The sequence below is a fragment of the Phoxinus phoxinus genome (assembly GCF_949152265.1).
Source record: "Phoxinus phoxinus genome assembly, chromosome: 4".
In the NCBI taxonomy this organism is placed as follows: Eukaryota; Metazoa; Chordata; class Actinopteri; order Cypriniformes; family Leuciscidae; genus Phoxinus; species Phoxinus phoxinus.
Window position 1 is genome coordinate 25,451,813 of NC_136879.1, and position 21,119 is coordinate 25,472,931.

Sequence of the window (21,119 nt, forward strand, 5' to 3'; positions counted from 1 at the left end):
AAACAAGGAAATATGGGTCAGAATTAATCCCCCCTTCTTTATTTTCCCTGACCGCAGGGTTTGTTATTAAAGAGATTGAGGATTTTCTTCTTTTGAAATAACCAGCTGGGAACCTGCGCACCTTCTTTCACACAGCGCATGTGACAGCAATTTATCTTGTCATGTTCACTAATGGACAGCAAAAGATTAAGAGCCGGAGGCCTAGGTGGGTTGAATTGACATGGCATTTTTGTCAATTTACAAGTTCTAAGAAATGAGCAAGCGAATGAGCTGTCGTTTCTCAGAATCTGAGCTCTTTTGCTGATTGAGAGAGAGAGAGAGAGAGAGAGAGAGAGAGAGAGAGAGAGAGAGAGAGAGAGAGAGAGAGAGAGAGAGAGAGAGAGAGAGAGAGAGAGAGAGAGAGAGAGAGAGAGAGAGAGAGAGAGAGAGAGAGAGAGAGATATTTGTCAAGAAAGAGGAAGAAAATTGGAAACAGGACACACAGCAGTGATGAATTACCTTTAACTGAATTGGGACTGTAAAAAAAGGCCTTGCCATCTTGGCTTAGCTGCGATTAACGTGAATTCCAGTTTGCAACTGGATATCGAATAAGAAAAAAAAATGTTGGGTGGGGGTTTATTTTAAATATTCAAAACTGATTGGACAGTGTGAAGTGGGTGTACCTACTGAAAAGAGCCAGAACAGAAATGCAAGTTTGTTAAAATGATGCCCATTTGTGCAGACATTTCATTCATATTATAAAGATTACTGCAAAAAATATATATATTTTGCCAATTTGGAATAACATGCACTAATGAATGATGCACAATAAAACCAGGGACATGCATTAAGAAATTAAATAGGCTTCATTTGGATTTCTTGTTGACTTTCAAATCTGCTATTTGAATTACTTCAATAAAATATGCATTTGTAAGTACGCAGGACTAATCATTAAATTTATGTGAGCGCATTAATTATCTGAGTGCATTAGTTGGGCTTTCTCTGTCAGACCAGCCATCACCTCAAACTGCCCTTTTCATTGCAACATAAAAGAAATGAACAGATTGCATAATTTGGCACACTTCCCAAAAAATAAAAACAAGCAGATTATCACTGAAGCAAATCAAATATCTGGTGACCTTCACAGTCATCTGTTTGCACAGCCAGAGAACACCTTGCTTTCATTTTGACCCACTTTCTGCAACAGCTTACACATTCTTCTACCAGATTCACCTTCTTTCCTGATATCTGAAGCGCTGTGCTGTGCACCATAATCCTCTGGGCCTATTTTTAAGACAGTTCCAGATATAAACGACCTAAGGGTTGTTGACAAGACATCACATGCACTTTGTCTAAAAAACACTCGCTGTGCTAGCAGGTAATGTCATATGCCAAGGCGGTGAATCCTCAGCTGGGTAGATTTTCTCAAGCTGAGAATGGATGAAAGGAGATTTACCCAAGTGACTATGCCAATGCCACACTCCTTATGCAATGTAGAAAGTGAAACTCTGCACTCAAAGGAACAATTCTGTGTGACTGGAGCCTTATACAATTGACTTTCGATGGTCTAACCTTATAAGGTTGATTCAGTCATATTAAATAATATTTTTAACTTAAAACTATAGATAATCCAGATGGTCCCACACAGTGCAGGTTTTTGAAGGTACTTAAATGATAGATTTTCCTAAAAGCTATACATTAATGTCACCTTCATTTTCCCTGTGGATGGAGACAGAACATGGTGCTTGGTTAATAAAAGATCACTACCATATTTAATATATTTTTATGTCACCCGCAAGAACAAGAGGTCAATGTTCCCTGTGTAAAGACAGCTGGTGTTCTGTTCCTAGGCTATAGCTTATTTGTCTTCAGTCTACAATATGTTGAGATCCACATGTACAACAGTGGCATATGCAGGTAAGAAATACTACAGAAATTAAAGTAATCAAATGTAAAATAACGATAGTCTTCATTGTAAAATAAAATTTTCTTTGTCTTTTGTTCTTTGATTAACAAGACAGCAGCAGGAATATTAGGCTGCTGTCAAGTTAAGAGGTCATGTCCAATATTCTGTTACACAACATATGCAGGGCGGGCGCGGGAATATGTTTTAGGTTGGGGTGCTGTTTTTTTGTTTGTTTTTGTTTTGTTTCACGTTTGAATAAGAATAGAGCTGCACGATTAATCGCAATTAAACCGCACGCGATTGGGCAAAGGCTGCGATTATTTTATTCAGTGCAGTGCGGCTGATCGGTTGTAAATGCTGCTCCATCTGAACACCAGAGGGCGCTGTCACGCAGACATGTCAAATATATATCCCGCCGCAGAAGTAGGCTACGATAACGCGCATTATTCCAAGGCCTAAAAAATACACGACTGCTTTATTCTGTGTAAGAAGCTACATCATCTCACAGAAGGATCCTCAACTGTCTCTATGAAGTGAGTTTGGAGTAAAAGCATGTTATTAAGGCCCCGTTTACACGATGGGAAAACGCAGATATGTCTCTGCGTTTTGGCCTGTCATTTACACGAAAACGAAAATATTCGTTTCTCTAAATACCCGGCTATGTGTAAATGTGGCCTTAATGTTGTCTTTTGTTGGACAGGAGGTTCATGCTTCTCATGTATGGAAAGATGTTTGAGGCGTGTTGCTTTTTCAAATGCACGTTATAAGCTATGGGGAGCCGCCATTGTAGCAGAACTTCACCTGCTGTTAGCATTCCATTGACTCCCATTCATTTTTGCGTCACTTTGACAGCGAATAACTTTACATCTGAAGCGTCTAAAGACTCCATTTGTCCATTATTTATTTCTAAAGAAACACGACAATGTATAAAAGGCTCCATTACTTTGTATCTTACGTTGTGACTTCGTAGAAGCCGTTTTTGTCAATAGGCGAACGATTGCGTCATAACCACGCGACTCTCTGTCGCACTGTAGAGAAATTACCGTATAGACAGGCAGAGAAGCTCGCAAGCAATCGCGGGGACGTGAAGGCATAAAGTCAAGGGAGAAGCCCATAGAGATTCATAAAGTTGCTCCTGCTGCTAGCTCATGGACAACTAATAATCACGCTCTCCGTCTCTGCGAGATTCGGAAGGGAATGATTCAGATTTCCTCGGCACAGCTACTAGAAGACCCACGTCACATCTACGTCGTCAAGCTCAGTTTGAGTCTGCGCAGTTTGCCTGGCGATCAGGAAGTGAGTGCTTCAAATGGGCTTCACTTTTCTCCGTTGAACTCTATGGGGTCGCTGTGTCCATCTTATATACTGTCTATGGTTATAAGTGACTCAAACTCACAGTGCTTTTAAGCCCCGTTCACACCGCCAGCGACACGCAGCGACAAAGCGACAAGATCCCATTCATTTCAATGGAGCGCTGGCGACTTCCGGCGACACGAGCGACAGTGACCGTTGGCGACAGAATGTGGGCGTGTCAAGCGACAGGAGACAAGCGACAAAAGTTCAGAAATTTCAACTTTATGCAAATGAGAAGCGATTTTCGCGAGCGACAACCAATAGGAAAGAAGACTTTCTGTGGAGCTCACGTTACGTCACCGTCTCGAGTGCAGGCAAGACAGAGTCCGAGGGCGATTTCACTGTTTTATATGATTTGACTAACCACATTCATGGATATAATAAAAATGATGCATGGAAAAGAAACTGTCGACAGTCTCAGTGAGTTTAATTCATTTATAGTTCGAGTGTTGTACGTTTTTGATGCAAGTTTAGCACTGCTGCAGTTCACTTTACAGTTTCCCCTGCATTGTGTTGACTATTAGAGACAAGAAACTGTATTATTTGTCAAATACGAATGACGTTTTAATCATTCATGACCGTATGAGTGAGTTTAATTTGTTGCTTGATCGATCGTTAATCTAGTAAATGATTTAATCCACTGGACACTGCTATGGGAATATAAAAACACTCTCCCAGCAGCATACTGTTTCTTTTGAGCCTATAATTTCTAGTCAAATTAAAATAATATAAAGTTAGTTATCACTTGTGATGGTATTTAGTATAGATATGGCCAGGCGTCCAGTCAACCAATAACATTAGAGCGACAGCACTACCAACGCCCACAAGCGACTTCACAGTACAGAGACTAGCGACACACAGCGACAAAATCGCTGGCGGTGTGAACGGGGCTTTAGATGGAGCAGCGTTTACAGAGCCATAACGTTACATCAATGACAAGATGCGCATAAAAAATTATCGCAGCCTTTGCGATTTCATAATCGCGATTTATAAAACAAATAGATTTAAGTGCGATTTCGATTAATCGTGCAGCTCTATGTTGTTGCTAACTCCAACCCTTTATGACCAGTGTTTCCATCTTCTGACTAACGTTAACTCAAATGGCCTTCAGTCACCAGATCGCAATCCAATAGAATAGGCTTGTTTGAGATGAGCAAAATCTGCGCAGAACCGATCACCGGTGATCACCGCGAGATGCATGCCGGTTAGAAATGTGTCCGACTGCGTTCCGCCTGGCTCTGATGTCATGCTGACGTATGTCAAAAATCTCTCGCGAGCGCAAGGCACACCTGTCGGATTCTGCAGTTGCGCGCAGTTGCTCTCCACCGACTGCGCGGATCAAAAGCATGATGGGAAACGACTTGCTGACGACACAGCTTAATGCTCATTGGTTTAAACAACCATGATGTAATGTTCTCTTTTAAAATGTTTGATATTAAAACTCTGATAATCATGTTTTATGTGTATAAATGATCTGTGAATATTCCCAAACTCTCTGACAGTGCGATCTCTATATGGATTATGTGATTATGTAATTAAAATATATAGGCTATATATAAACACATGTATTAAAGAAAAAAAAAAGATTGATAAACACGTATTTGGAATGGGATTATATAGCCTAACAAGTGATTTGGGTGTCTTGTTCATTATATTTATTTTCATATTTAAGCAACAGAACTTAAATTACATCCAGTTTATTAGCAACACTGTGCACGAGCGTGAATCCCGCGATGTCCATCTTTGATCTCACAGGTGTCAGATCCACTGTGAGAAGAGAGAACTGTCCGGCTTGCCCGCGCTTTTTTCACTCCTCCCCTCACTGCAGCCGCCTACTCTCGCATACATTTCAGGCGAGGCAAGGCGCATCTCAAACAAGCCTATTAATTGGGATGTGTTGGAAAAGGAGATTTGCATCATGAATGCGACAGCCGACAAATCTGCAGCAATTGTGTGATGCTATCACGTCAATATGTAATCTCTGAGGAATGTTTCCAACGCCTTGTTGAATCAATGCCACAAACAATTTAAGAAGTTCTGAAGGCAAAAAGGTACTAGCATCCTGGTACTATACCTTTTTGTGTATACATTACACACACATACATTTACATACATAGTTTAATAAACAAGTTACTTATATTTTAGGGAACATATGGCTAAATAAAATATTTCTAAAATATGTTATACAGTAATCAAATATTAAATATAAAAAGTTTCTTTTTAGTTACAAGAATTGGCCTGAAGTATGTGAATGGAGCATCCACAAATAATAATTTCAGAAATAATGTTAAATGAAAATGACATTTTAATTTACACAGAACCAAATCTGCATCAGAGATGCTCAGAGCTTTAGTCTTTTACATGCCTGTGTAAAGACAGGATGCCTCTGGATCACATTTTTAACAGTAAATTACTCCATAGACTCCGTCATAGCCCAAACAAAAGCTCTCAACCCACTTCTCTAGTAAGTAAACAACATCAGCATTAACAAGCTCAGCACTTGATAGAGGGGCTGCCTGGAGTGGTAATGGTCCTCCACATCTATTGGATTAGAGAAAGGATGTCATTCAGTATTAATCTGTGGAGCAGTAGGCAGTCTGGAACACTAAGCACTCTGCTCTCTGTCTGCCTGCCTCGTCCCATTGTTCATCCTATGCTGTGGGCACTGGAAAGAAACCATACTTCCCAGAATGAATCTCTTCTGCTTCTCTCTGGTAAGATGTGATTCTGTTTTCTTCTCTGTGGTTTGTTGCTTGACTGTGTGTGGATGAAACATGAACTGCTGGAGGGTTCAAAGGCAACATGTGACAGTGCATGAAGATCAGGAACCATGCTTTAGCTGCTTTCGGAGGGCCTTAGTTTTGCTTCCTTAGTGAAGAAGTCAAGTCAGTGTGTTGTGTATTATGGCTTACATTTGTAGCTCTTGCATTAAAGAGAAACTATTTATCACAATATCTCATTCAATTTCATTAGAATTATTTATTTAATTATTTTATTTATAAAACAAAAACATTCACTGTAAAAAAAATATATCAGAAGTTGTAACAACATATGTTTTTACATTGCTTTAACTCATTTTTACACTGAGCAATTTTCAAACTTTTGTTATAAGTTATACAAGATTCAACTATTTTTTTTTCTGTTCACCATTTTTGCAATTTAGGTTGAAATTACTTAAACATTCAAAAATTTAAGACAGACAACTTTTTTTACAGTGTTGGTAAAACATTTCTCTGCCAGATGTTGTTTTGTGCAATAGGATTGGTGGTATTGCGTCACTGAATTTACGCTGCTCTGATTTTCTGTAAGCAATATAATGCTTCTGGTTGTTTGTTTTATCTTTTGCGCAAATGGATTTGCACTCAAATGCACTATATAGGGGCCATTTACACGACAAAACGCAAAGTGATTATGCGTTTTGGCCGATCATTTACACAACATTGCCGTTTTGTGCAGTAGCACCTCACTGCAGTACATGAGATCCAGGGGGCGGAGTTGGATCCAGATCTAAGGGGTGGAGATGGGTTTAGGGGTGGGTTTAGGCAGTGGTGTAGTCTAGTTTTTTGTAGTGAGTATACTGTGACCCCAGCACCCCGCACCCCCCCCCCCCCCCCCGCCGCCTAACCCGTCTCATACTAACCCGTCTCATCACCCCATAAGCACCACCACACTCACTAATGCATACAGTATGTAATTGAGAGCATTATGAGACTAAGTGTTATCAACATGTCAATTTATAAGCAACACAAGACTTTAACAGCCAATGACATTTACAGCTGAGGAGACTGGACTGATTTTCTACTGTTTAGTGTTAATCACCATTTAACTCAGCCAGTTAAGAGCTAGCCTACATTTAGCCTTAGATGTTATATGAATATGGTCCCTGAAGCACAGGTTTTATCAGCTGACAATAAAATAAATAAAAATAAAACAATATAGTCACAAATACAAATTTACTTTTAGAAATGGTGCTTTTGAAAGAAAATTGTGTTATTGTTTTGGCAAGTTTACTGTTTAAATTAAAACATTTATAAAAACTTGTGTGATATTCCTTTTTAAAATAAGTTTTAATAGATTTCATCATTGTTATTATTTTACAGTACATTTTACTGTGCAATTTCTTTCATAATTTCTTTGAGTTTATACCGAACTTTTATTTTGACAGGTTGTCGTAAAGACATTACAGTTTCTGTGTGTGTATGATACGAATGAATGACGATAGTTTTATCAAATGAAATGGTGAAATTCTCATGAAGTGACTCTCATAGCAGCTCTGTGATGAAGTTCATGTGTCATGTGTAGCCTACATCATGTCCTCATAGCTACAGTGAAGCGCTGACACAAGCACGCGCTTGCTTCAGTGTGTGTGTGTAGTAGAGCACACATTGAGCGCTCATTCCCAGAGACGCGTTGAACAACTGCAGTCTCTTTTAGTTTTTAATATTCACGCGATTTGATCTGTGTCCATTGCAAACACAGACGCGGTGAATTTATGAATGAAAGTGTGAAAGTTCTGTCACAAAACGAAGTTGTTACGTATCCTCACGCTTTTTTTAGTGGGTATACGGAAATACTTGGCATTTCCTAGTGGGTATACGGCGTATACCTGCGTATCACGTAGACTACACCACTGGGTTTAGGGATCAGGGGCTGGAGATGGGTAGGTTAAGGTATATGTAAGGTGGGAGGAAACCCCCTGGATTTCGTGTTCTGCAGTGAGGACCATCTCGTTTTGTGTGCCTGAAAACGCAAACTTTTGAAAATGGACAAAAATGTCATGCCCATGCGTATTATGTGTTCAGTCTATAAACCTTATTCAAAGCAGGGCCATTACAGGTTTGAAAGCTGTGAGGGAAAGACTAAAGCCGCGGACACACTTAACGACTAGAGACAGAGTCAGAGACAATTGCGTTCAATCGGTGTTTACAGTCTGTGTTTAAAATCTGCTCCAGTCGTTTGAAACAGTCTGTAAGTGTGTTCAGTTCAGTCATGGAATGTTTCAGCTAGTCGTTATGTGTGTCCCCGGCATTATTGTGTTTTCAAGGGCATCCGCTGTATAAAGCTCCTAGATCACTCAGAATAATTTTTTCACATTTTTGCGGTGTTTCGTCGTCAGAACAATTGAAAAACACATGAAATAACTGTACAACCCACTGAAGATGCATTTCTATCCCTCACAGCCTCCCTTTTATTCCCTTTAAGAATAAAATCTGGCGCTGCTGTGAATAAGGTCTATATGCGTGTAATGTTTCTGGTAACACTTTACAATAAGGGTGCACTAATAAGCATTAATTCATGCTTAACTAATGCACAGATAATACTGAATTAATGTATTACTAGTGATTATCTAAGCTATTCATTAATGATTGCCTCATTAGCAACTAATGAGGAGTCTGTCTAATATATTAGTTCATATATTAATTGTTATTAATTAAATATGTAATTGTGGATTAATTCCATAATCACTTATTTTATTAATAAATAGTGTTCATTAATTTGTTAATTACCACAATGAGCCTAATATGCATTAATACATTATTAATTACAACATTAGTAGAGTGTCAATTACTACAATTACTAGATGATGAGTTAATAATGATGTGCCTCAATAAGTAAAGTCACAACATAATGATTGTTAGCTAATGATTAATTAATCATTAATGACCATCACTAGAGTTTATAAAAGATGTTTATTAAACACTGGTTTCCAAAAACATTGTAGTAATTGACACACCACTAATGCTGTAATTAATAATGTATTAATGCATATTAGTTTACCTGTATTATCTGGAAGTTGAAATATAAGGCTTTGGCTCATTGTGGTAATTAACAAATTAATTAACAGTATTAGTTAATAAAATAAGTGATTATGGAATTAATCCACAATTACATATTTAATTAATAACAATTAATATATGAAATAATTAACCAGACAGACTCTTCATTAGTTGCTAATGAGGCAATCATTAATGAATAGCTTAAATAATCATTAGTAATAGGCTAAATTAATTCAGTATTATCTGTGCATTAGTTAAGCGTGAATTAATGCTTATTAGTGCACCCTTATTGTAAAGTGTTACCATGTTTCTTTACAAAGTCGCCAACTACTGGCCTGGCATGCATAATACAGCATTTTTAGTCGTTTTCACAGATCCATGTGAACGTTGTCGTGTAACCTAGGCTATAAATCAGGGTCTGTGGGGTCTTCAATGGGGTCTGTGACTCTTAGTGGAATTGGTGGTTGTAAGACATTAATTATTTGATCTCAAACTAATTTTTGTTCAAAACATTGCTTTAAACTAAAATACAGCATGTACTTCGTTTAAACCAAGGTTAAAGTTGAGAAGCTTAAATTAAGCAAAAATTTTCACATTTGAGAAAGTGAAATTAAAGTGTGCATATTATGTATGTTTTTTTTTGTATAACAATATATGCAAATATATTAATATATTACTTGTATTAATAAAATACCATATTCTTGTTAAAAAAGGCTAGGCTTAAAATGCAACACTCAGACCTGGCTTAGCTTAAGCCCGGATTATAGGCCTTAGTTCAATAAGGACATTTAAGTAGCTGTTATAAACATGCTTTAGAAAAAACATTACTTGTTTGCATCTTGAGACAAAACAATGGGACTGACATACTTTAAGACTATAAGACTATTGTCTGTGATTAGGTATTTTGTAACTAACAAGTCCGTCTCTGTCCACCAAGGGGATGAAGACCCTTGCAATAAGTACAGTGTACTTAACGTTATTAGCTTATTAGCAGCACAGCTTGTAAGTGACATGTTTGTTTTGTAGGAGGGCTCGATGGACAGCCTGTACGAGGCCGTGCAGGAGTCCTGTGAGGCTCAGGTGTACACCATCCCCAGCAGGTCCCACAGTCCAGCTGTTCTCTTAGATGACACCACCAACTGGAAGAGCGCAGGGCGTTCCATCTCCATGGTAACTTCACAAATGACTGCTGGAATGTTGCATGCATACTGCACTGTCATGGGAAATGTATCAGCCATCTGGATGCACGCTATAACAGTGCTGTGGACATCATGAGCTTCCATTAAAATAAAGGCTGCTGCTAACTGATTATACTGAAACCATATGGAAATATATTAACATCTATTTCAGGTCTGTTTGTGAAAGAGAAACCTGGAATGTTAGGCTTGCGCATTCTTGAGAACACGTCAACATATGCATGCATGCGATTTCATATTAATACATTTCACATAAATATATACAATAATGTATCACTATACTGCCTCATACTGTATTTATTTTTCAGGAAATTTCTCAAATCAATTCAGACAACACTAGAAAAAAGAAACAAAGGTGAGATTAAAAAAAAAAGTTGAACTTCCAGTCAAAGTAAAAGTGAAAGGGCCCGTGTGGCTTCCATATAGCGACATATTGCAAAATGTAAACTCTCTCTGCATATTTGTATTTTATTAAATGTTGTCTTGTCAACTTTCAGGTCACTACCAAAGTCTGTTTCTGAAAATGATGCTTTAGGTATGTGATATATATTTAGTATTTCTTATGCATCACATGACCAAGCTGCAATAATACACCCTTGTTGTTCTTGTCCTTTCACGCTCATAATAAAGAAACTAGCTTGACTGACAGGCAAACAAAGAAAAAGGGTTTTACAGTGTTTATCAGATCCTTATATACATGAATGACAGGACAAACAAGATTGTCTAAATTTACTTCCTCCCAATCAAGATTTCCAGAGTGAAAAAAGTAAAAGCATGGGACACTGGTGGACCTTAAATGAATAAATCTCTAATTGTTGTGGTTTCCCTCCTGCAGATAATACCATCTGCACTAATTCTGGCTGGCCGGCTGCCAAAAAGCAGGAAGATTTAGTCCTCCTGAGGAACAATCAGAATGAAGGTAAAACCACTCTGAGGATTTGTAGGTTAAGCCCGACTAGATTTCATTTAGAAGACACACACAGGCAAGCAACAGCCGCTTAACATTGGCCAATCAGAAACCCTTATTGCGTCAAATCCCATTCACAGTGAATGGAGAGTGGGTACAACACACCCACAGTGTTGTGCAGTCATCAGCTCACTTAAAGCACTTGCTTGTCCTGCGTGGGATTAATTAAGAATCAGCAGGGTCTTAATTGTAAATAGGGCACTGGACTTTAGGGCACTGAGGACTTTCAATGACAAAGTACTCGGGTAGTTGACAAAATGTGTCATGGACTTTTTAAATCAACAGTCAAGATTTTAGATTAAAGCTAGGGTAGGCAATGTTTTTCATGAACACTTTTTCTTATACTGGTTGAAACTCTCATCACATCCTGATAGCAATCAATAATAGAAGTCGTCTAAATTTTACAAAATTGAAATATATTTTCGGTGGAAGTCTCAGGACCAAAAAAAGTCCAGTGCAATGATAAGATGTCCTATCTGCCTGTCACCATATGTATTTACATACCTTTGCAGACATCACACATCATCAGCATGTTCAATGGCATGAAGCTCTCACTGTAAAACAGTAAATGATCAATAAGTTATAACAACATGTGTTTTTACATTACTTTAACTCATAAAAAAAGTTGCAATTTGCTTAACTTATTTTGATAAGTTATACCTACAAGATCCAACTAATTTTTTAAGTCAGTTTAATGCAATTTAAGTTGAAATGACTTAAACATCCAAGTTGATTGTACGGCAATCTTAACAACAGAAATGGAGGCAGCAACTTTTTTTTAGACACGCACCGAGTGCACCTTTCACAGTTCCTCCTGCACCAAAACGAGCTTATGCTGCATTCACGTCATGTCATGATTACCGTAATTGAGAAATGGCAACCCGTTGCATTCTACTCAGAGCAGTTCACGTCATCAGACTCGGATTAATGCGTTTCTATATCAGCACAGAAATGAATCTAGCAGTCAGGTGGCACAAGTAAGAGCTCTGTTTACGTTCATTATTATTGTAGGTCATTTAACGCCACCTCTCGGCTCGTGTCGCTTTGCAGACTCTGCTCTGGCTGTACGTGTCCATGTGGTTTGGACGAGATGTGACTTTGGAGACGCTCTGAAGGGAGGGAGGGATCTTATACTTTCAAAGATAGCTTGTTGTTGGTAGCCTCTCTGAAATTGCCTACCCTACCTTTAAATGTATATAGGAGAAAAGTGGATATTTCATAGCTGGTCATCGTTTCTTTGTCATTTTACTGCCAAGGAATCGTCCTTTTGCCTTTTAAATGTTCCTGTGGTGTGACACAGAAATGAATACAGAAAGTAAAAGTACAAACATTCCATGTAATCTCTCATTTCATATTTTTTTAATGTTCATAAAAGATGCATAATGATGATTAAAGAATAAGCCAATTCCTAAATGGTTTTAGCTGGAGTATAGCAGGACATGTCAACTTCACACATGTATTTTATGTCAACTACCCATTTGTTGCATACATTCTGTCCACGTCTTCCTGATTAGTGTAACATAATCTAACTAATGTCAAATGTGGTTTATTATTTTTAATAGATGATGAAAAGATTGTTAGCCTACACTAATCTGAATTTCAAATGGTGGTGCAACTTCATTTTAAGCTAATAATGTTGTTGAACCTGTCTGTATGGATGCACAACATTTCCTTGACTAAGCGCAGTAAAATATCCTGCCGGTATTTCCCCTCGTCAAAATACATGAAGAAGCAAAACAGGAAATGAGGTGCAAAGCCACATAACTTTTCTCATACGGAATGTGCTATTTTGAGCTCTGCTCTGGTTAACCTTATTTTTTTAATCTTGTCAGAGATTCTGTAATGTCGTGGTTTTATGTACCGAAGTCGTCTGCTAATAAAATAAATGACTAAATAAAAAGCTAAATATTCATAGTGACTTGGTTGCTAAGTACTATTGCTTACTAATTCAATTAATGTGTTTACATTTCAGATATAGTGAGAGCTGTAAGAAGGGCTGAAAGCCAGAAAATGGCAGACCGAAAGACCAATTCAAGAAACATACAGCAAGAGAAGCCTGTCCAGGTCAGAAACCGACATTTTGTTTTAAACATTATCGAGATTAAAACAATATTCACGGAAACAATATATTTTAAATGTCGCATTTTCTCCTTTTCTCTATCAATCAACATACATATCACACACATACATGTTTTGCATTACTTTTTCTGTTTACATTTTTCATTCTTTTACTGCTACATTTGTCTATTATGAGGGGTGTAATCCAAACCAGCTAAGCAGCAGACAGAATGACATGGTGAGTTCAAACCCTGTCCACCCAGGTGGTTTTGTGCCAGCTGGAATGTAACTGATCGTCATGTATTTCATAGGGGCCGGAACAACAGTTGTCCCCAAAAAGGGTATTGTGGTTGATTGTGTCTGTACAGATGGTTGGGTGTGGGGCACGTTCTGCCCATGTAATCCCTCTGCCTACATTGCATTAGATTCAGTCGAGACTGCTAAATTTGTTTTGTGTTCACCAGTATAAGGTCCAGTGACCGCTGTAAAATGGCCAAAACTGAAGACTGTGGAGAATATTGTTAGCATAATGAAATAATAAAATGCATAAAATGATTATATTTGTCTTATATGTTTAAAATATATATATTTTATATGAATTAAATTAGGCCTAACTTCAAAATTAAAATGTAACGATGTCATTTAACAATTTTGTCTGTTAACAGCCTGAGACAGAAAATGACAAAATGACAAGAGGGACAAGGGTGAAAAAAGTAGAGAGGAAAAGCAGTCAAAGAGGAACTCCAACACAAGAGACAACAGGTGAATTAGCATATTAACTTGGAATAACAATTACTTATGTTGTGCAACAACGATGTGTCAATGTCACTGACAGACAATTTTTTTTATTTTACATCTATTGTAAAGCTCACATTAAAGGTGCCAAAGGAATGAAGCATGACATTGGACAACAGTCACATAAGCAGGAGACTTACTGTATTTCTGCTGAGGGGTCAAGGGTCACGGAGACAGCCCGCTCCAGTAGGCATCGCTGGAGTAACCCCACTGAAACAGCTGTAAACTGGGTACAAGCCTACAACACCTGTCAGCCTCCCCACAATGAACATCGTGTCCACACCTGTGACTGCGCTACATCCAGAATCCCAAGTCAAGGAGATAAAGTCAACGTTCAAAACATGAAGAGAGACTCCTTGCCCAAAGGAGTGGTGCGTTCCACAACCAATGTGGATTTCTGTGCCCCAAATGTAAGTCATTTTATACATACACTATCATTCAAAAGTTTAGGGTTGTTGTATTTTTATTTTTTTGAAGAAAGTCTCTTATGCTCACCAGAGCTGCATTTATTTGATTAAACTACTGTTAAACAGTAGTATTGTGAAATATTATTTGAATTTTAAATAACTGTTTTCTACATATAAACATATTTTCACATGTAATTTATTTCTGTGGTGGCAAAGGTGAATGTTCAGCATCGTTACCTCAGTATTCAGTGTCGCCTGATCCTTCAGAAATCATTTTAATATGCTGATTTGGTGCTCAAGAAACATTTATTAACATTTAAATAGTCGTCACAAGCGGAGTGATACAAATGGTTAAATGGTTCCAGTGCTGATACTGGGGGAATATCGCACGGTTCAAAAGCCGCTAAAGCCCTTCGTAAAAAATGATGATAGTAAGCGAATGGTCTCCACACATAGTATACATTCATCAAATACTCTCGTTTCCGCTAAATCCCAGTGTCAGCCCATTCAGAAATACCAAGAAACCGCTATAAACGCCACTTCCCTTTGTCAGCAAAATCCTGTAAGTCCACAGAAACCAATCAGAAGACATGAATCAAATGATATGATGAAAAACGGTGTGCTTATGAACCGGCTTTCAATTTCCGAGCTGCAAGTTTTTATCATGTGTTATCCATGGTTACAGTGACAGGATTTTGTGAGTAGCAAGTAAACACAACAGTGTTCCTTGTGCTGCTGTAAACATCTGACAGAAACGGATGCGGCAGTCACTTACAGCTCCCCCTACTGTGTGGATCAGTTTCATTGGTACATTTTGAATTCTGCTTTCGTCATCACTTGCAATGTTTCCAGATGCATCTGTAGTGATTTTGCAACTGTTTCATATGTTTTGTTGTCCAAAGAGGTGGAGATTTTTGGAAAAAAAAGCACACGCATTAACTTTTGCAGAAATTTTGCAGAAAAAGACAGTTAAAATTTGTTAAATACCAATGAATTGATTAAAGTGACATTTTTGAAAATAAGGCATTTCAATAAGGGACTAATAACCTTTGAAATGATTGAACCTAAACATAGGATCCTAAAAAAATGCTAATTAAATGAAAACATGTCAGACGGATCTGAACTCTTATTTATATATATATATATATATATATGTTGCAATATATGTTGGTTATATATCTCAAAGTCTCATAGCCTTTGCAAAGCGCTTAAATAAATTGAATTTCTATATATAGTATACACAATCCATACAAGCTTAATTCATGTGATATGAACCTCCCATCAAGTGCTGAGTGGCGATGTTGTTATTGCAATATAAGACTCAAAGATTGTCCTGGCCTGCCAACCAGTGACGTTTCCACACGCTTAAAACAATTCAGGGTAATGACCTCTAGTGTTTTCTAAAGGTATATACAGACAGTGCAAAGTTGATAATCCTATCCTGTTTCCTGGATTCTCATATGGCTATCTTGTAAGGGTGAACTACTACACTGTATCACTCTCAGATAAACTGAAGCTCTCATAAAAGGTTAGGAAGGGCTGTTTGTTTCCAAAGGCTTGTGGTGCTGGAAGAAATAGATTATAATGCTGTAATCCTGGATTTGGATTTTACTGCGGCCGATTGCACACGGCTGGATTATGCTGTTATTGTCTGTAAGGTTTTCTTGAACACTATTGGTCAGTTCATGCCTCGTACAGCAATCCACATTAAGGTCTTTGTTCATTTAAATGAGAAGTTTTCAATTTCAGTGCCTCCAGCCATGCCAACTTGCCAAGCGTAGTTGCAAAAATAATGATTATTTTCAAACAGGTTTCCGGAAGACTCTCGCCGTCTTCCATTGGTCGCTCAAACAAACAGTCACACCCCCAAACTCATGCCATTGGTAGATCCAATGTTGCTGGTTTTGGCTTACTTATATTTGTATAAAGAGCCTGTGACCTACATGCTTTGCATATACAAAATACGTAAGACAGACGTCAGATAAAACTCGTTGTTGTGCAGTTTTGCAAAAATTCCTAACTAAAAGTTGTGAAAGCAGACGGGAAGTATTTCAAAAGCATTGGTCCACTTCCTTTGCGTGCAATGGAGCTTACTTCCCCTATACAAAAAAAAGCAGATTTAGCAATTTGGGCAAAGGAATATTGATTAATAAGCTTTCACTTGACTATATTTATAGCTTTTCCTATAATGTGAAATGATGAATGTGACAATAAACATAAAAGTTATATAAAAGACAATAGAAGCACAGATTATTGCATTTATTCTACAATCTGAGGGCCTTCATGAAATCGATATGGTGCAAGGAGGGTTTTATTATGCAAAAAGCACCTCTATGGAAATTCTTTTTTTCTGTGTGTGTACACTTATGAATTTGTGTTACTCGAAATGACTCTGAAGTGGTAAACCACAAAATGCAGACTCAAGCATTCAGTGTTTTTCCCCTGTAAAACTGATGCCTTGATAATAGACCGAACACGCATTGGCTCACATCCTGTGTGCTTTAAGGAAGTTCTCGTGCTCAGTTGTTCTGCTGAGGCATTGCAATTTATACACTTGTGGAGCTGAGAGAAGTAAAACCGCTAGTTTTACATTAGAGTTTCATTTTACGAAAAAAACTGAACGCACATCAAGGCGATGCTTCAAAGGGCTGCTTCAAATGCATCAGACAAACCAAAAAGTCTTAAACCTAAGGTAGGTTTTATTAATGTATCTTAACAATGGTAATAATTTGAAGGTAATCATATTAAGTGTTGATTAAGATCCCAGTAGATCTGACACTGGAGCAAAACAACAACAACTTGACACCACATAACATTACTGAACAAGTATGAATGGCTTCATCGAGGTCGGATCTAACTTAGTTTGCTATTTGTATGAGATTACATGGATTTTTAATTTAGATAATTATTTGTCATTTCCTGTGAAAGAGCTGACAGGCTCTGAGTGGATTAGGAATCTATCAGTGTTTTTATCAAATTGAAAACTTTACATTAAAATGATGATTTAAATGTAACATTATAATGGCCATTTTTGTTTTATATAAAGTAATATATATTTTATACATACATGTGCTTTGATGTTATATCTATTCACTGTAACAGTTGCTGGTATAAAATAAGGACAATCAACTTGGATGTTTATGCCATTTCTTAATGACATATAAAAAAATATATATAATTATATTATACATTATAATTATATATAGTATAATTATATTATACAACTTACAAAAAAAGTTGCAAATTGCTTAACTTATTTTGAAAAGTTAAAGCAATGTAAAAACATACGTTGTCATAACTTATTGATCTCATAATTTTTTACAGTGTTGTAAATCTTCTCTCTTTTATTTACCTGACACAGCGATCCACCAGTTTTGGGAGATTTGACGCATTCAGAAATCCACACTCCCCTTCCAGACTTGAGGAAAATGGAACACCTGAGGTAAGAAGAATTTGGATGAATGAGACACTTTTATCTGCTCTTAAAGAGCCCTGTCATGATGCTATGTTTCCTTGTTACATACTTCTCACTATACCCTTTACTGCAAAACAATCAGTTACAATTGTCTAATTGACCACTGGACAGGATTACTTTTTTATATACAGACGGATTAATAAAACATATTGTGTTCATTTGTGTACAAAACAGGCAGAGGGTGAATACACGGCAGAGAACTGTGAGAAACCAGGAAGTCTGGGCAAAAAGATGAAGGCCATCTCGATGACTATGCGTAAAAGGATGGGCAAGAAACACGTCAAGTCCTACTCTGAGGACATGGTGAGTCACAATGCAAGTTCCTCATATAATTACTGACACCTATTAGGCAACTCCGTTTTTCATTATTTTTCAAAATATCAGCAGTTTGTTCAACCGTGTATAGGGGAGACTGGGGGTTGGTTGACACATTTAAATGTACAGTATAAAGATGTATTATCTCCCTTGTTTATATTATTATTATCTCATCTTATAATGCTTATAAGTCTTATATAAATATAGAACTGGTTTATATCTCTATTAGCTAACATTTATAGGCCTATATATTTAAATTTCAATCTCTTTTTTACATTTATAACTTTTGTTTTTACCCAGATTTTACCCAGATACCCCTTATTATTCAGAAATTTACCAAAAAATTATGAATAATTATTAATAATCCCCCCCCCCCCCCCAAAAAAAAACGAACCCATGTAGCCAAACTACCCTAGTCATCCCTGTCATTCAATCTGCAGAATAGTTCATAGGAATATCCAAACTGATATTTTGATTGGTCCAGGGTGATGACACTGAAGGAGAAACGGAGAATGGGACTCCAGCAGAGAAGAGCTCAGACCGCACCAGCAACTCGTTAGAAAGCCTCTACAGTGGACAGAGCTCGTCCAGTAAGTATCCACACACGTGACTGAATTTCAAAGTGTTTTGACATTGTAATCATACTCTTGTTTATATATTTATTGGCTCAGGTGGTGTGACCAGCAATTCAGATGTATCCAGTAACAGAGACAGCTTGAAACTGGAGGAGGAAATGCCCTACACGGGGCAGTTCTGTGGACGAGCAAAAGTTCATACAGACTTTGTCCCCAGCCCATATGATACAGACTCCCTCAAACTGAAGGTGAGCTGGATTAATCAGCACAAATTTAAAACATAAATTGCCAACAGGAAGTTAATGGTGTCGGCTGTCTTTTTTAGGTGGGAGACATCATCAGCATCATAAGTAAACCACCTATGGGCATATGGACTGGAATGCTCAATAATAAAGTGGGAAATTTCAAGTTTATTTATGTGGATGTTTTGCCCGAGAAAGAGAAGGAGGAAGAGGATGAGGCCCCGAAAATAAGATCTGTGAAAGTGTGCAAGAATCCACGACCAAATACACTTCTGGAGTTATTAGAGAGACTGCATTTAGAGGTATAACCAGACAGGACATACATACACATGAACACACATAGAAACATCAAGGCCTATTGCAAACAGACCGAGGGGGAAGCTTAAAGGGATAGTTCACCCAAAAATAAAAACTCACCCTCAATTTTTTCCAAACCCACAACTGTTGGTTACAAATATTCTTTGTGTTCAGTAGAAGAAAGAAACTCATACAGGTTTGGAACAGATTGAGGGCGAGTAAACGATGACAGCATTTTCATTTTGGGGGTGAACTATCCCTTGATTTTATTTTGTTTTAACTTGACTCACAATTATTTTTGCATATATTCACAACATTTTGAGACAACCCTTTGTACACACCACTATGTATCAATCATACAAAAAAAATCTCTCAGCTCCCATAGAGAATGATTTGAAAATGCCTGCTCATACAGTATCTACTCCAATGGACACATATGTTTAGAATTAACTGCACACTTTTTTTGGCCAGATGTAATGTAATGTAATTGATATATTTCCATGATAAATGTCCATGAATTTGTCCTTAAATGGACAGTTTATAGCTGTATTGCAACTTTTTAATGTTTAAAATCTTTTTTTGTCACAGGAATATGCATCTTCATTACTCTTGAATGGCTACCAGACAGTAGATGACCTCAAACATCTGAAAGAGAGGCATTTGATTGAGCTGAATGTGACTGATCCAGAACACAGACACAAGTTGCTTGCTGCGTCAGACTGCCTCTATGTCACAAGCAGTAAGTGTCAATACAACCAATTTGATTGACAGCTGTGGGAAAACCATATTTTGGTTTTCTCTGTGTCCATCTCATGAAACATTATGTCAGCAAGCCTCAGGAAGGGCATAGATTCTGCTATCTTTGCATCGTCTATTTTTGTGTTTGGATGAAACTCTGCCTTTTTGAAATACTAGAGGTTGACTGTAAGTCCTGTAATATTGAATGTCACAACCTTATCTGTTTTAATTTAATCCATGGCGCTCTGTGCGGTCAGGAACAGACCTTTTCAGGATTAATTGCTGTTTGGATGTGGGCTCACTGTGTGAGCAGGTGGCACATGGTTGGGCTGCTCTGGCTGATATGAGTGTGGGATAATAACCAGGAAGACATACTGCCATTTAATTAACATTAATTTCATTTGGGTTTTTGCGCAAACCTGATTTGATTGGCAGAGATTAAATTAACGAGCAGGAGTTTGTATGAGAGATTTAACCTTTCTGTGCTTTGACCTACAGAAGACGGAGAGGGAGAGATGAAGGGCGATGAAGAGGAAGACAAAGATAATGACTGTCCCAGAGACTCGGGTTGTTTTATTCCAGCAGAGTGTCCTGACAGTTGAGAAGCACTCACTAGTTATTAACTAATGTCTCTCTATACTGATATAATTATTGGTAAAGCTACAAACAGACACAGAACTATGTTTTCTTTTGTTATAATATGTGTTAGTCTTTTATTTAGATACTTGTGCTTTGTCTTTACACATTTTTGTTCAGCTTTGTGTTGATGTAACCTTTTTCTGTTCAATGTAGATGTCATTACTTTCGTGCCACCATACTTGTGTGTGAGGAACTTTTACAAATGTTTGTCATGATTTGTATATATAATATTATAAAATGATAAAAAATAAATTATTTATTCTGCAGCTTTCTCTTGTTTCTAATTTTGGAATAGGTACACATTGATATTGCTGCTAAAATTTAGATCATGAACTGTTTCTTTCTCAAAATAACTATTTGGTTTTGGTGGGTGTTTAGATAAGTTTCCAGATGACTAGAA

At 37.5% G+C, this 21,119-nt stretch overlaps 1 protein-coding gene across 1 annotated transcript; it reads left to right on the plus strand.

Moving 5' to 3' along the window:
• Positions 1-5,712: 5,712 nt before the first annotated feature.
• Positions 5,713-20,988, plus strand: samsn1a (SAM domain, SH3 domain and nuclear localisation signals 1a). Its single transcript, XM_079609443.1, has 16 exons — positions 5,713-5,952; positions 10,042-10,185; positions 10,520-10,566; positions 10,709-10,746; positions 11,047-11,130; positions 13,151-13,242; positions 13,433-13,474; positions 13,902-13,998; positions 14,104-14,441; positions 17,800-17,880; positions 18,088-18,216; positions 18,713-18,818; positions 18,900-19,051; positions 19,129-19,347; positions 19,931-20,081; positions 20,579-20,988. The coding sequence occupies exons 1-16, from the start codon at positions 5,929-5,931 to the stop codon at positions 20,680-20,682; spliced, it is 1,848 nt and encodes a 615-aa protein (XP_079465569.1). The 5' UTR covers positions 5,713-5,928; the 3' UTR covers positions 20,683-20,988.
• Positions 20,989-21,119: the final 131 nt, after the last annotated feature.

What these genes read in the sequence shown, in the direction of transcription:
- samsn1a (XM_079609443.1), top strand. Translation starts at nt 5,929, where the DNA reads ATGAATCTCTTCTGCTTCTCTCTG. An exon ending in CAGGGCGTTCCATCTCCATG is followed by an intron (nt 10,186 to 10,519) that starts GTAACTTCACAA and finishes TTTATTTTTCAG; the next exon opens with GAAATTTCTCAAATCAATTC. An exon ending in AGCAAGAGAAGCCTGTCCAG is followed by an intron (nt 13,243 to 13,432) that starts GTCAGAAACCGA and finishes GTCTATTATGAG; the next exon opens with GGGTGTAATCCAAACCAGCT.